This window comes from Hippopotamus amphibius, chromosome 5 (genome assembly GCF_030028045.1).
Source record: "Hippopotamus amphibius kiboko isolate mHipAmp2 chromosome 5, mHipAmp2.hap2, whole genome shotgun sequence".
Lineage (NCBI taxonomy): Eukaryota > Metazoa > Chordata > Mammalia > Artiodactyla > Hippopotamidae > Hippopotamus > Hippopotamus amphibius.
This window is the reverse complement of record NC_080190.1, coordinates 85,664,370-85,676,410: the sequence shown is the minus strand read 5'-3', so window position 1 is coordinate 85,676,410 and position 12,041 is coordinate 85,664,370. Positions and strand designations below refer to the sequence as shown.

The following is a 12,041-nucleotide window of genomic DNA, read 5'->3' as shown; positions in this document are numbered from 1 at the left end:
GTCTTGGTATATAGAACCTCAGGTGGTGACATTTTCACAGAATCCGATGTGAGCGGTGCCCCTGGTGATGGCATGGTGGGGCACGTCAGGGTGGGGAGGTTGCCTAAAACAGCCCTGCTCTCACTCTCTCTAACCCAGACCTCTGCAATTTTCAGGCCTCAGCTGGGGCATCTGTTCTTTTAAGAACTCCCCTGATAATACAAGAGGAAATTAGACACCAGCCCCAGGAACCCCAGCACTCAGAGTTTCCTCCTATAAGGGGCTCATCACATTGCTCTGTGATTGTCTGTTTACGTATCTGTGAGTCCACCATTTTAAGTGGACGGCCCTGCTGCTCCTTGAGGGGCAGATTGAGTCATACTTGTTTGCATGTACCCGGAGCCCACCACACAGCCTAGCCACAGGGTTGAACTACACATGCTGCCTGAATTGAAAACAGGCCAACGAAGCCACACACTGTTCATGTCCCTTCCCCCTTCTCCCATGGTCATCATTCTTTTATAAAGGCAGTGGGGACAGAGAGTGTCCATAACAAAAATGCAGAGTCAGACACGCACAGGCTTACCTCCATGTCTTCTTTGACCTGTTCCTGTTGGTCTCTTAGTTCCCCAAAAGCATCAATAATTAGACCTAGTGTTAAATAAAGACAGCATTTAATCTTCATCAACCAGAGAATGATAATGAAATTCGTAGCTCCTTGGCTAAGCCTCCCAAGGCAAGGGACCACGTACAGCCACCCTGGGAAATGGTCAGAACATGGTAGAAACTGTGAGCACTCCTACGAGGGCAGCAGCATTATCTCTTTGGGAGGCAGACATACATGCAGTTCCCAGGGCACACGCTGCTTGAAAAGGGGTTTAAAAATGAAGCAACAGAGCAGGAAAGACCTCTGGTTACCTTGGCATCAATTAACAGTATGTTACTACCTGCTTCACGCCAAGACGGAGCAATAGAGATTTATGGTCATAAAGTACAGAAAATGCCACTAATAAGATTTTCAAGTGCTAATTTGCAAATCAAACATGCCCATATGAACCGTGAGAAATTTGCCTCAAATCAGTTTTTTCACAAGTTCCTCATCAATAAACTTTCCGTAACATTCTTAACTGCAGCAATCAGCAGCTAACGGCTTCCTGCTGCCCTGCCCCCTTCTCTCCTGTGACTTTCCCGGCTGTACATTTTCTTCCAAGTGTTTTATGACTCTGCCCTCTTATAAAACACATTATTGTTACACTCAGTAAAGACATAAAGGAGGGATTATGAATGTGTTAAACATGCTCCTGTACTTTACTGAAAAAAGGGTACCATTTTTTGCTTGTGGAATTTAGAGGATAATGTCCCATTTACAGACATTTCATTCAAGCTAGGATTCACATGTAAGTAGAAAATGACAGTGATGTTTCGGAGGGGATAAAAAAGTTACCTTGGAATAGAAGGAGGGGAGAAAGCCATCCACTCCAAGTTATCTTGGAGTAAAAGGGAGAATGAATGGTCAACGTGGCTCTGTGGCTGCACGTGACGGCTCTGGGGCCAGACCCTGTGGGTTTGGATTCCATCCCTGACACTTTTCAGCTGTATGTGTCAGCCAAGTTACTTAGGCTTATTATGGCCCAGTTTCTTCAACTGTGAAGAACAACGTAGTGTTTCCAGGGCACACGGAACAGACATCATTTTTAAAGAAATCTTTTCAATAACCCATGGCTTAGAGCTTTATATACTTCCCATGTGACAGACCCAAAGAGGTTAAATGGCTCACCCCCCGGTAGTAGTAAAGGTCCTCAGTGGCAGGGCTGGAAATGAGACACAGGAAAGTGCCCTTTCCATTCTGTTATTTGAAAGGAGGCCAAAGAAACCTGTATCCATCTTTCCCTAGACTAGGGGCCCCTGCTTCTTTGTTTTTCCCTCTACAGATTTCTAGTGAAGAAACAATGAAAGGAAAAGTTCTATTTGGCTTTCCTAGGAAACACTTGACATTCTTACTCTATCTCTAATGTAAGCTTCAACAATACAGAGGTCAAATTCTAGAACTTCTTGAGCTTCAGTGAGAATGACGCTTACCTTGTATTATGGCCAAGAGAATGACAATTACAAAGAAGAAGAAGGTGATGTCGAAGATGATTCGATAGATCTCATATTCATCGCCGGCTGGGTCTTCAATTTCATCACCAATACCCCCTCCGGCACGTACCCCGACATACATGTGGAACATATAGCACTGGAAAAGAGGAATGCCATCACTTCCTGGAGGACCACTGCCCATTTTCATACTCAACACACCTAAGAGTCTCTCTCTAGTTCCTAATCTTCACTCTGGAAATGATGAGAATCTCTGCCTTCTACATCACCTCTTTTTGTTTCAATGTCTGTAATTGTGATGCACACACTTGGCTCTTACATTCTGTTGTCTTTTAAACAAAACTCTGTACTGCATCCTCCGCTTAGCACCTGCTGTCACACTTGGCAGGAAATGAAAAATACCTCACTAGCATCTGGCATAAAGTAATCCCGTTAAGATCACAGAAAGGGCCACAAAACTATATTTATTACATTGTTCAATTTCTTTGAGCAAAACAGACAAAAGCACTGGGGAAGTAAAAGTCCAATGTATATAACTGGATGGAATGTTAGAAATTAAACGAGGAAGGGACTTCCTAGGTGGTGCAGTGGTTGAGAATCTGCCTGCCAATGCAGGGGACAGAGAGGTTCAATCCCTTCTCCAGGAAGGTCCCACGTGCCGTGGAGCAACTAAGGTCGTGCACCACAACTATTGAGCCTGTGCTGTAGAGCCCGTGAGCCACAACTATTAAGCCCGTGTGCCGCAACTACCGAAGCCCATGCACCTAGAGCCCGTGCTCCGCAACAAGAGAAGCCATGGCAACAAGGAGCCGGTGCACCACAATGAAGAGTAGCCCCCACTCACTGCAACTAGAGAAAGCCCGTGTGTAGCAACAAAGACCCAATAGAGCCAATAAAGAAATAAATAGGTAAATAAATTTATTGAAAAAAAAAGAAAGAAAAAATAAATTAAACAAGGAAAAAACCAGACTTGACACTTACCATCCCCTCATCTATCATATTTGGAATATAATGCAAAAAATGTTTTTAACTTTAATGTCTAGAACAAAGGAAAATGAGAGAGGCAGGGAAGAAATAGTAGCTCATTGTTTAAACTCTGAAACTTTAAAGCAACCAACAATATGTACAGCTGCAAGTGTCCACTGCTGAAAAAAGAGGGGTGCAGTAAAGTGCTTTGGGGTAGGGTCTCTCAGCCTCATCACCATTCACATTTTAGGCCAGATAATTCTTTGCTATGAGGTCGGTCTTACGCATTGTAGTATATGTTAGAAGGATCTCTGGCCTCTACTCACTAGATGGCAATAGCACCCCAGCCCATAGATAATCAGAAATGTCTGCAGACATTGCCAAGTGTCCTCTGGCTGGGGGGTTGGGGGGGTGGGCAACATCGGGACCAATTGAGAGCCACTGGGTTAAATGTCTAGGGTCTTATCTTTATTCAGGATGAGCCCACACTCTCCACTCCAGGCCCTCTGATGTAGCCACATTTCCCCTCTCTGAGTTGATCTTTTACTGCTTCCAAGCACCACCCTCTCCTCTACCCATGCCTTCTCCAAATACAACATTCCTGATCCTAGATCTCTGCCTGCATATTCTCCTTATCTTGCAATATCCTTTCCCATTTGTATCCCATTAGAACCTACTCATCCTTTAGAACCTCAATGAATAATCCTTCCTCCATGAGGCCTCCTTAGGCTGTTCAAGACATTCTGATTTACGCAACTGATGTCACCCATCAATGCAAAACAAACAAACAAACCCCCCACAAAAAACCCCCAAAACAAAAACACGAAAAACTCACCGTCTGCCATAAGAACAGGGCAAAGACCTCGAAACAGCACCTTCACTCAGTGACACACCCACACTCCTTTGATTTTCTCCTATGTTTCTGGTCATTCCTCCTCAGCCCCCTCTAGCCAATTCTTCCTCATCTTTCTCTCTTCATGAACTAATGCCCAGGATTGGGTTCTCTGACTTTTCTTTCTTTTAGGACACTCCCTTGGGGAACTTTCCCAGTTTCATACTTAAATATCATCTCTGCTAATTACTTCAAAAATTTTCTGTTTATGCCTCAGGTCTCTTTCCTGAATTCCAGACTTGTGTCTCCAACTTATTTTTCATTTCATGTTTTATGATCTATCTCACTCCATTAGAATCAGCCCCATTATAAGAAGACTTACTTGGGTTACTGCTCTATCATCAGTGCCTAAATTATGTCCAGCACATGATGGGTACTTAAAAATCACCTGTGAGATGACTGATGAGTGAAAAGTCATGACTCGTCAGCTGTTCTCATAGAGAACAGCTCAAATAGACCTCAAATTCTCAGGTCATTTTAAAGAGTATAAAGTTCAGGCAAAAAATAGGCAGCAAGATGACACCAAAATGCTTATCAGCTAATTACTGATAGATGCAGAATACAAAAAATTTCCTAAGTCAGATGCCTGGACTTTAATGAACAGAATTAAACAAAGGTTGGGTCACTTAGGCAATAGAAATGAAAGCATAAATAAATGAATGGATCTAATCAAACTTATAAGCTTTTGCACAGTAAAGGAGACCATAAGCAAAACGAAAAGACAGCCTACAGACTGGAAGAAAATATTTGCAAATGATGTGACTGATAAGGGCTTCATTTCCAAAATATGTAAACAACTCATATAATTTAATAAGAAAAAAACAAACCAATCCCCCAAAATGGGCAGAGACCTAAACAGACATTTCTCCAGAGAAGACATACAAATGGCCAAAACGCACGTGAAAAGCTGCTCAATGTGACTAATCATTAGAGAAATGCAAATCAAAACTACAATGAGGTACCACTTCCCACCGGTCACAATGGCCATCATTAAAAAATCTACAAATAACAAATTCTGGAGAAGGTGTGGAGAAAAGGGAACCCTCCTACACTGTTGGTGGGGATCTAAATTTGTACAACCACTATGAAGAACAGTATAGAGGTTCCTTAAAAAAACTAAAAGCACAGTTGCTATATGATCCAGCAATTCCACTCCTGAGCATATACCTAGACAAAACTATAATTTGTACAGATACATTCACCCCCATGTTCACTGCAGCATATTTACAATAGCCAAGACACGGAAGCAACCTACATGTCCATCAATGGATGGATAAAGAAGATGTGGTGTGTATGTGTATATATATATACACACACACACACATATATATAATGGAATATTACTCAGCCATAAAAAAGAATGAAATAATGCCATTTGCAGCCACATGGATGCAATTAGAGATTATCATATTAAGCTAAGTAAGTCAGAAAGAGAAAGATAAATACCATATGATATCACCTATATGTGGAATCTAAAATATGACACAAATGCACTTATCTATTAAAAAAACAGACTCACAGACACAGAGAACAGACTTGTGGTTGCCAAGGGGAAGGAGGGGTTGAAGAGGGATGGATTGGGAGTCTGGGATTAGCAGATGGAAACTACTATATACAGGATGGATAAAAAACAAAGTCCTACTGTAGAGCACAGGGAAATATATTCAATATTCTGGGATACACCATAATGGGAAAGAATATGAAAAAGAATGTATACGTACGTATAACTGAATCACTTTGCTGTACAGCAAAAATTATTGCAACATTGTAAGTCAACTATACGTCAATAAAATTAAAAAAAAAAAATCACTCATAAAAAAGATTTGTCAGTCTGGGATGCAATGAGCCCAGGGAAGGGGTCTCTCTTACCCAGAGGCCAGGACAGTTCTTTTTTACAGACAGCCTGATAAGACCAATTTTCTGCATCCGCATCTCCTGGAGGCTTAAACATTCTGGATTCCTAGTACCACCTACTGAATCAATCTTTGGAAGTAAAATTTTGAAGACATTTTAAAAAAGCCCTCTGGACAAGGCATTAATTTCTTAGAACTGTTTGTCTAAAACAGTGCTTGAAACTGTTAACAGTGGATCTGTGGGAAGGGAAAGCTTAATTTTCCCTGTATATTCTTGGATACTGTTGGAATTCTTTTTTACCATATGCATTTCTTATTTTTATTAAGGAAAATTAGGGGTTATATGTTTTCCTCCAAATCTATCTTCATGTGTGCTTAACTGTGGCCACAGGACATAGAATCATTATTGCAGCTGTCTACTCTTTACCTAGTGAGCTAACACAGGCCATCCTTTCCTGCCTTCCCCATCCTTAGCTTTGTTTGTAATCCTCCTCCCTGCCTGCTTCTGCTGGGGACTCAATGTGGACAGTCTACCTGGCTGTGGTCTGGCATTTCTCCATGTCAAATTCTGGCCCTTTGAGTCCCCACACTGACACCCACAGTGGGCCAACAGTGGAGGACTGCAGTTCCCTGTTCAGGTCCTGGAATGTCCTAGCTCTCCAAGCCCGCTTATTTGACATGCATGTGACTAAGATCATCCAGATAATTCTTCTTGCTAATGCCTGCTGACCAAGACTTTTGGATTATAATTTGGCTCCCCATATAGAGTTTTTCTATAGGGACGAGACAATCAACTTGTTGCCTGAACTCTTAATGAGTGGGAATGCTGGTATGATGACTCATACATCAGACTCTTAGGACTCTGGTTAATGTGAGTCTGTCCTCAGGCAAATGATTCACTTTTACTTTCTAGACATTAAAGTTGAAAACAAGACCACGTAATGAGGCTAAATTACCAAAGTAAATGTCTCCTTCTTTTTAGATCTCTTGTCAGCCACCTAGCCTCTCCTGGCAATATCTGCATCTCATTGCTTGCCTTCATTCTATGACAGCGCTAACAATTCTGAAGAGGGATCGTGCTGTGAAAAGACAGGTAGAGTTTTGTGGATGTGCCTAGTTAGGCTTCATAAGATACCAGAGTGAAAAAGAAAAAAAAATGCACAGCTCACCAGTGGGATTTTGATATTGATTTTCCCAGCCTTCTCCTTCATTATCAGGAGTTACCACCAGAAACAGTAGAAAGATGGTGTGGTGGTGGAGGAGGAGGAAACACGGTGACCACCTACTCACACGGGGCGGCAGGCTCTCACCTATCAAATTATCACTCTGCTCCTGAAAAAGTAAATTCTTTCATCCACCTTCCTTTTCAGAGAATCAGCTTCACCCTGATAATGAGAGCTGGAGAAGCTATGCTGGGGAGCAAACAGATACACTGCTTTCTTCACAGGGTCTGAGTAATGAGGGAGGAAAGTGGTTGGTGCCACAAAAATGCCGGCAAGGCAGTTGTCAGTTCTCAAGATTTAATATTCTGTGACATTCTCCCTCATCCACCTCCTAAACGGATACCTTCTGGGGTTAACCACTGTTTATGTTGCCTTTAGGGGACACTGAAGGTAACAGTTTCTACTGGACTCTGGTGAAGATCCTTACAAGATCTTCATCTTAGCAAAAAAAAAAAAAAAAAAAAAAGGCAGGTGTGAGCAAGAGAAATAGACACAGGGAGAGAAAAAGAGAAAGAGACTGAACTAGAGAGAAACAGATTATTGGTTGAGCAGATAGGGTAAAATAAGTGATTTAGAACAATTACCCAAGCAGGTTACTTCCCTAGGAGTATACTTTTTATCTCAACCACCTGGAAAGCTTTTTCCAACACGCAGGCCTTGATACCTTTCCTACAGTTTCTGACACAAGGGATCTGGAGTTTGTCTTGAAGATCTGTGGATTTACAAAGAGTTTTCTTGGTGATTCCTCTGGGCATTTGAGGCTGAAAACCACTCCTTTTGAGATGAATCCTCCTATATATGCCACATTAGTCTCCCTGCCTCTGTAGCTATAGTCAGCTTTTTGCCTTGGACTTTAAAACTTCAGATTATTTTTCACTTTCTCCTCCTACATTCTTGGTGAAGAGGTTCAAATTCTATCAGGTTACTGCCGGTTTAATTAGATTCTCTGGCTCAAAACACCATAATCCTAAATAAATAAATAAGTAAAGAAAGAAGGAAAGAAATTTAAGTATGAATCATCACCGAGTGGGCAAAACTGCAGCTACAGTGCCACCTGCTGTAAGTTATGAAACACTGGTGGGTGAATTACATCCCCGGGAAAACCTACAATGTTCTTGGAGACCCGAAGAAAAAACCTGCAACAACAAAGGCGATGGGAACTCAGGATGATGGCAATAAAATACGATGTGAGTGAGGAAAACCCATCTCAGATGTGAATACCAGACTTTACTTTTTGAAAAAGAAACGCTATGGAGACTGGCATAAAGAAAGGATTCTCTTTGGGGAATTCAAACAATTAAATCTGACCACTTGCCCCTCCATAATTCTGTCTTGCTAGCTGTTCGGTTTTACTAAGCCTCCACTTTTAAGAAACACTACTGTAAATGGTTAGTTACATTTTAAATGCCGTTGGCCTCTTCAAAACCTCCCTGCACGAGCATTAGTAAGAGGCAGTTTAATAGGGGTTTTCAGGTCTAAAACTGAAAGGTTAATCTAGGTAATGTGGCCTCTGACACGATAGTTGTTAAGAACAATCAGATGGGTTTGGATGCGTGCAAAACTACACAGACTCCTGTTTGGTTCAGCTGATGGACAGCAGGACATAGTTATGAAAGAGGTAGGAACCAAGGGATAGTCTGTATCTTGGAACTGAGTTTTCACAAGAAAGAAACACCCACGATGCAAACTGATGCCTCCAACCTCACCCCAGTCAAAAGCAAGATACGTTTATTATGTGTAGAGATAGAAACCCCTACAGCAGAGCTAGTCAGAGGTAGTCTCACCCGTATGGATAGAGATTCCTGAAACTGAACAAAATCCTGGCTGTAGCTCAGTCCCAAGCCCATAGCTGAAAAGATCAAGAAGCCTATTTCCTCATCCTAAGGGGAGGCAAACGTCTCTACCTTCTTTATACATAGTTCACGTCATTGGGTAAAATCAACCAGGTGAAGGCAGTGGTCTTCCTACCCCACCTCTTCTGCAAATAATGCCTGGATTCTTCTCATAGTAAGTCCATTGACAAAATTAACAAAAGCAATGGAAACTCATCCTGAGGGCAAGATTCAAAATGCAGTCATCTAAGGATGTAGTCATCATTAGGTCAACTTGAATAGGGCCAGAGATGCCTCATGACGTGAGAGGGAGAGACCAGGATATTTGGGGGTCTTACCGCAGTAGGAGAAGGGAATCTAAGTCACATGTTGCTCCCATTGTGTGACACAGGCCACTGAATAATCCCATCTGAAATCTTTCCTACTTTCCCTCAATCTTTTTTTTCAGTGTACAATTTGATATATTTTTTTTCTTATTAGTAATGCATATATGGCAACCCCAATCTCCCAATCTCTCCACCAATCTTGACTGGTTCACTGAGCATCACACCCTCTGGGAGTAAATGACCGCAGGAAAACTTTCTGACCTGAGGCTAGTGAATTTTGAGATTTAGAACCGTTGGGATGATTCTCCTGGAATATAAATGAATCTCCCTTGAGTCAGTGTCGGCACAGTGCCTGCCATTAGAACTTATCAACCCTCCTCTGTGTCTCGTTGCCTCCTCCAGCCCTCCACTCCCCTCCCTGCATCTGGCTAGCCGCTACCGCAAGGTCGTGGGGTAAAGAGACACGGCAGTATTAAAGGCAGCACACAGAAGAGGAGATGAAGGATCTCTAAAGTACCTTCCTCCCTGGGCCTGGAATGGTAGGGTAGGGATGTGGGGAAGCAGCTGGGGGCGGGGGGGTGGGGGGGGGGTGGGGCACCAGGTGTCTCTTGTTAGCAACTCTGGTGGGGGTTACTACTAGTGACCAGTCAGTCTCCCAGTGCACAAGTTTTCTCTCTCCTTAACTTGTGGTCCTACTTCCTGTATGAACTCTTGTTAACAGTTTCTTATGTATTCTTCCAGAAAACCAGTATGCATAGTCTAGCATATCTATTATATACATTGTAGCGTCTGTGTGTGTGTGTGTGTGTGTGTGTGTGTGTGTGTGTGTGTGTGATCCTGTATAGTTAGGATCCTATCATAATATTGTTCAGGATCTTGCTTTTTTTCCCACTTAAATATAATTTGTATGTCTTTCCATATCAGCATGTCTACTATTTAAAAAAACTGCATACTTTTCCATTACATGGATTTACCATAATTTATTTAATCAGGACTCTGTAGGTGATAATTTATATTATTTTCAATTTGTGACAGCAGCTAATAGCCTTGAATATAGAGAGTCATATTTGTGAATGAACAGGTCAATTACTAGCAATGGAACTGACAAGTCAAAGGGTAAATACACACAGGGACTTCCCTGGTGGCGCAGTGGTTAAGAATTGGCCTGCCAATGCAGGAGACATAGATTCGATCCCTGGTCCGGGAAGATCCCATATGCCACGGAGGAACTAAGCCCTGTGTGCCACAACTACTGAGCCTGCGCTCTAGAGCCTGCGAGCCACAACTATTGAGCCCATGTGCCACAACTACTGAAGCTCGTGCACCTAGAGCCTGTGTTCTGCAACAAAAAAGAAGCCATCGCACTGAGAAGCCTATGCATTGCAATGAAGAGTAGCCCCTGCTCACCGCAATTAGAGAAAGCCCACAGACAGCAACAAAGACTGAACACAGCCAAAAATAAAAATTAAAAAATAAATACATAAAATAAAACCAACCCTTTAAATTTATTAAAAGTAAGTATACTTAAAAATTCGATAGATATTATAGAATTTCTCTCAAATTGGTGTGTTATTTTAAATTGCCAACAGTTTTCATGAAGGTGCCAGTTTTTCAATCAATTCAATAATGCTGGGTATTAACAAACTGTAATATTTTGCAAACTTGATAGGTAAAGGTGGCAACTGACTGTTTTGATTTGTATTTCTTTTTGTATTTTTTTTAATTTTTTAAATTTATTTTTATTTATTTATTTTTTTTGGCTACACTGGGTCTTTGGGGTTGCATGTGGGACTTTCTTTAGTTGCAGCGAGCTGGGGCTACTGTTCGTTGTGGTGCACGGGCTTCTCAGTGCAGTGGCTTCTCTTGTTGTGGAGCACAGGCTCTAGGCACGCTGGCTTCAGCAGTTGCAGCACGTGGGCTCAGCAGTTGTAGTGCATGGGCTTAGTTGCTCCGAGGCATGTGGGATCTTCCCGGACCAGGGATTGCACCCATGTCCCCTGCACTGGCAGACAGATTCTTAACCACTGTGCCACCAGGCAGGTCCCTGATTTGTATCTTTTAAAGCCTCAATACGATAGAGGCTGAGCATCTATCCATATTTATAAGCTGATTCAATTTAGTTTATAGTGAATTGTCTAGATGTATAATTTGCTTATTTTTCTATTGGCTTGTTATTTCCTCTTTCAGATGTGATAAAGACTTTGAAAATTAAAGAAACTGGCACTTTGTTACAGTGCTCAGTGTATTTTTGCTAGCTTGTCAGCTGCATTTAAGATTTTCCTTATAGTTGTTCCTTTTTAAAGTAATGTTTTATGACTGCATGGATCCTAGGTTTTACGTCATACTCAGAAAGACCTTTCCCCAATAAAAATTTGTTGTTATTATTTCAAAAGTCAAATTCTGCCCTAACTTTTATTCATTTTTTTTCTTTCTTTTTTTGCATGGAAATATTTATTTCATTTGGAATTTATTTTGATGTAAAGAACTTGTTTGGCATCCATTTTTATCAGTTTCCTCCTAACAGCATGTTCATGGTACCAATACTCTTTATTGACTTACTTTTCAGTTCATAATTTCTAAGGCCACTTAGATCATACTTTTAATCTCCATGTATATCTGAAATCTATCTATTCCATTGATCTGTCATTCTCTAGTACAAAAACTGTCTTAATCACTAGTCTTTATAATATTACTAATTCTTTCTCAATGCCTCCTTTCAGATGTTTATTTTTTCTAGAGTAATTTCAGCACCCTTATGTCCATCTTTTACTTACACCAACCCCAACTGTGTAGGTATCTCAATTTGTAGCTCACTGAAGTATTCATCTCTTTCCAGCTACAGGTTAAATATTTTGTCTAATTTTCCCCTTCCC

The 12,041-nt window shown here is 41.4% G+C and overlaps 1 protein-coding gene across 1 annotated transcript in view; it reads right to left on the bottom strand.

Annotated features, from left to right (window-relative positions):
• Window positions 1-12,041, bottom strand: part of RYR2 (ryanodine receptor 2) — a 549,009-nt gene that overhangs the window by 13,011 nt on the left and 523,957 nt on the right. The window contains exons 104-105 of the mRNA XM_057736978.1: window positions 2,059-2,215; window positions 566-630 (exon numbers count right to left, since the gene is read on the bottom strand). Of these exons, the coding sequence (XP_057592961.1) occupies window positions 566-630; window positions 2,059-2,215 (222 nt within the window). The remainder of the gene's footprint in view (window positions 1-565; window positions 631-2,058; window positions 2,216-12,041) is intronic.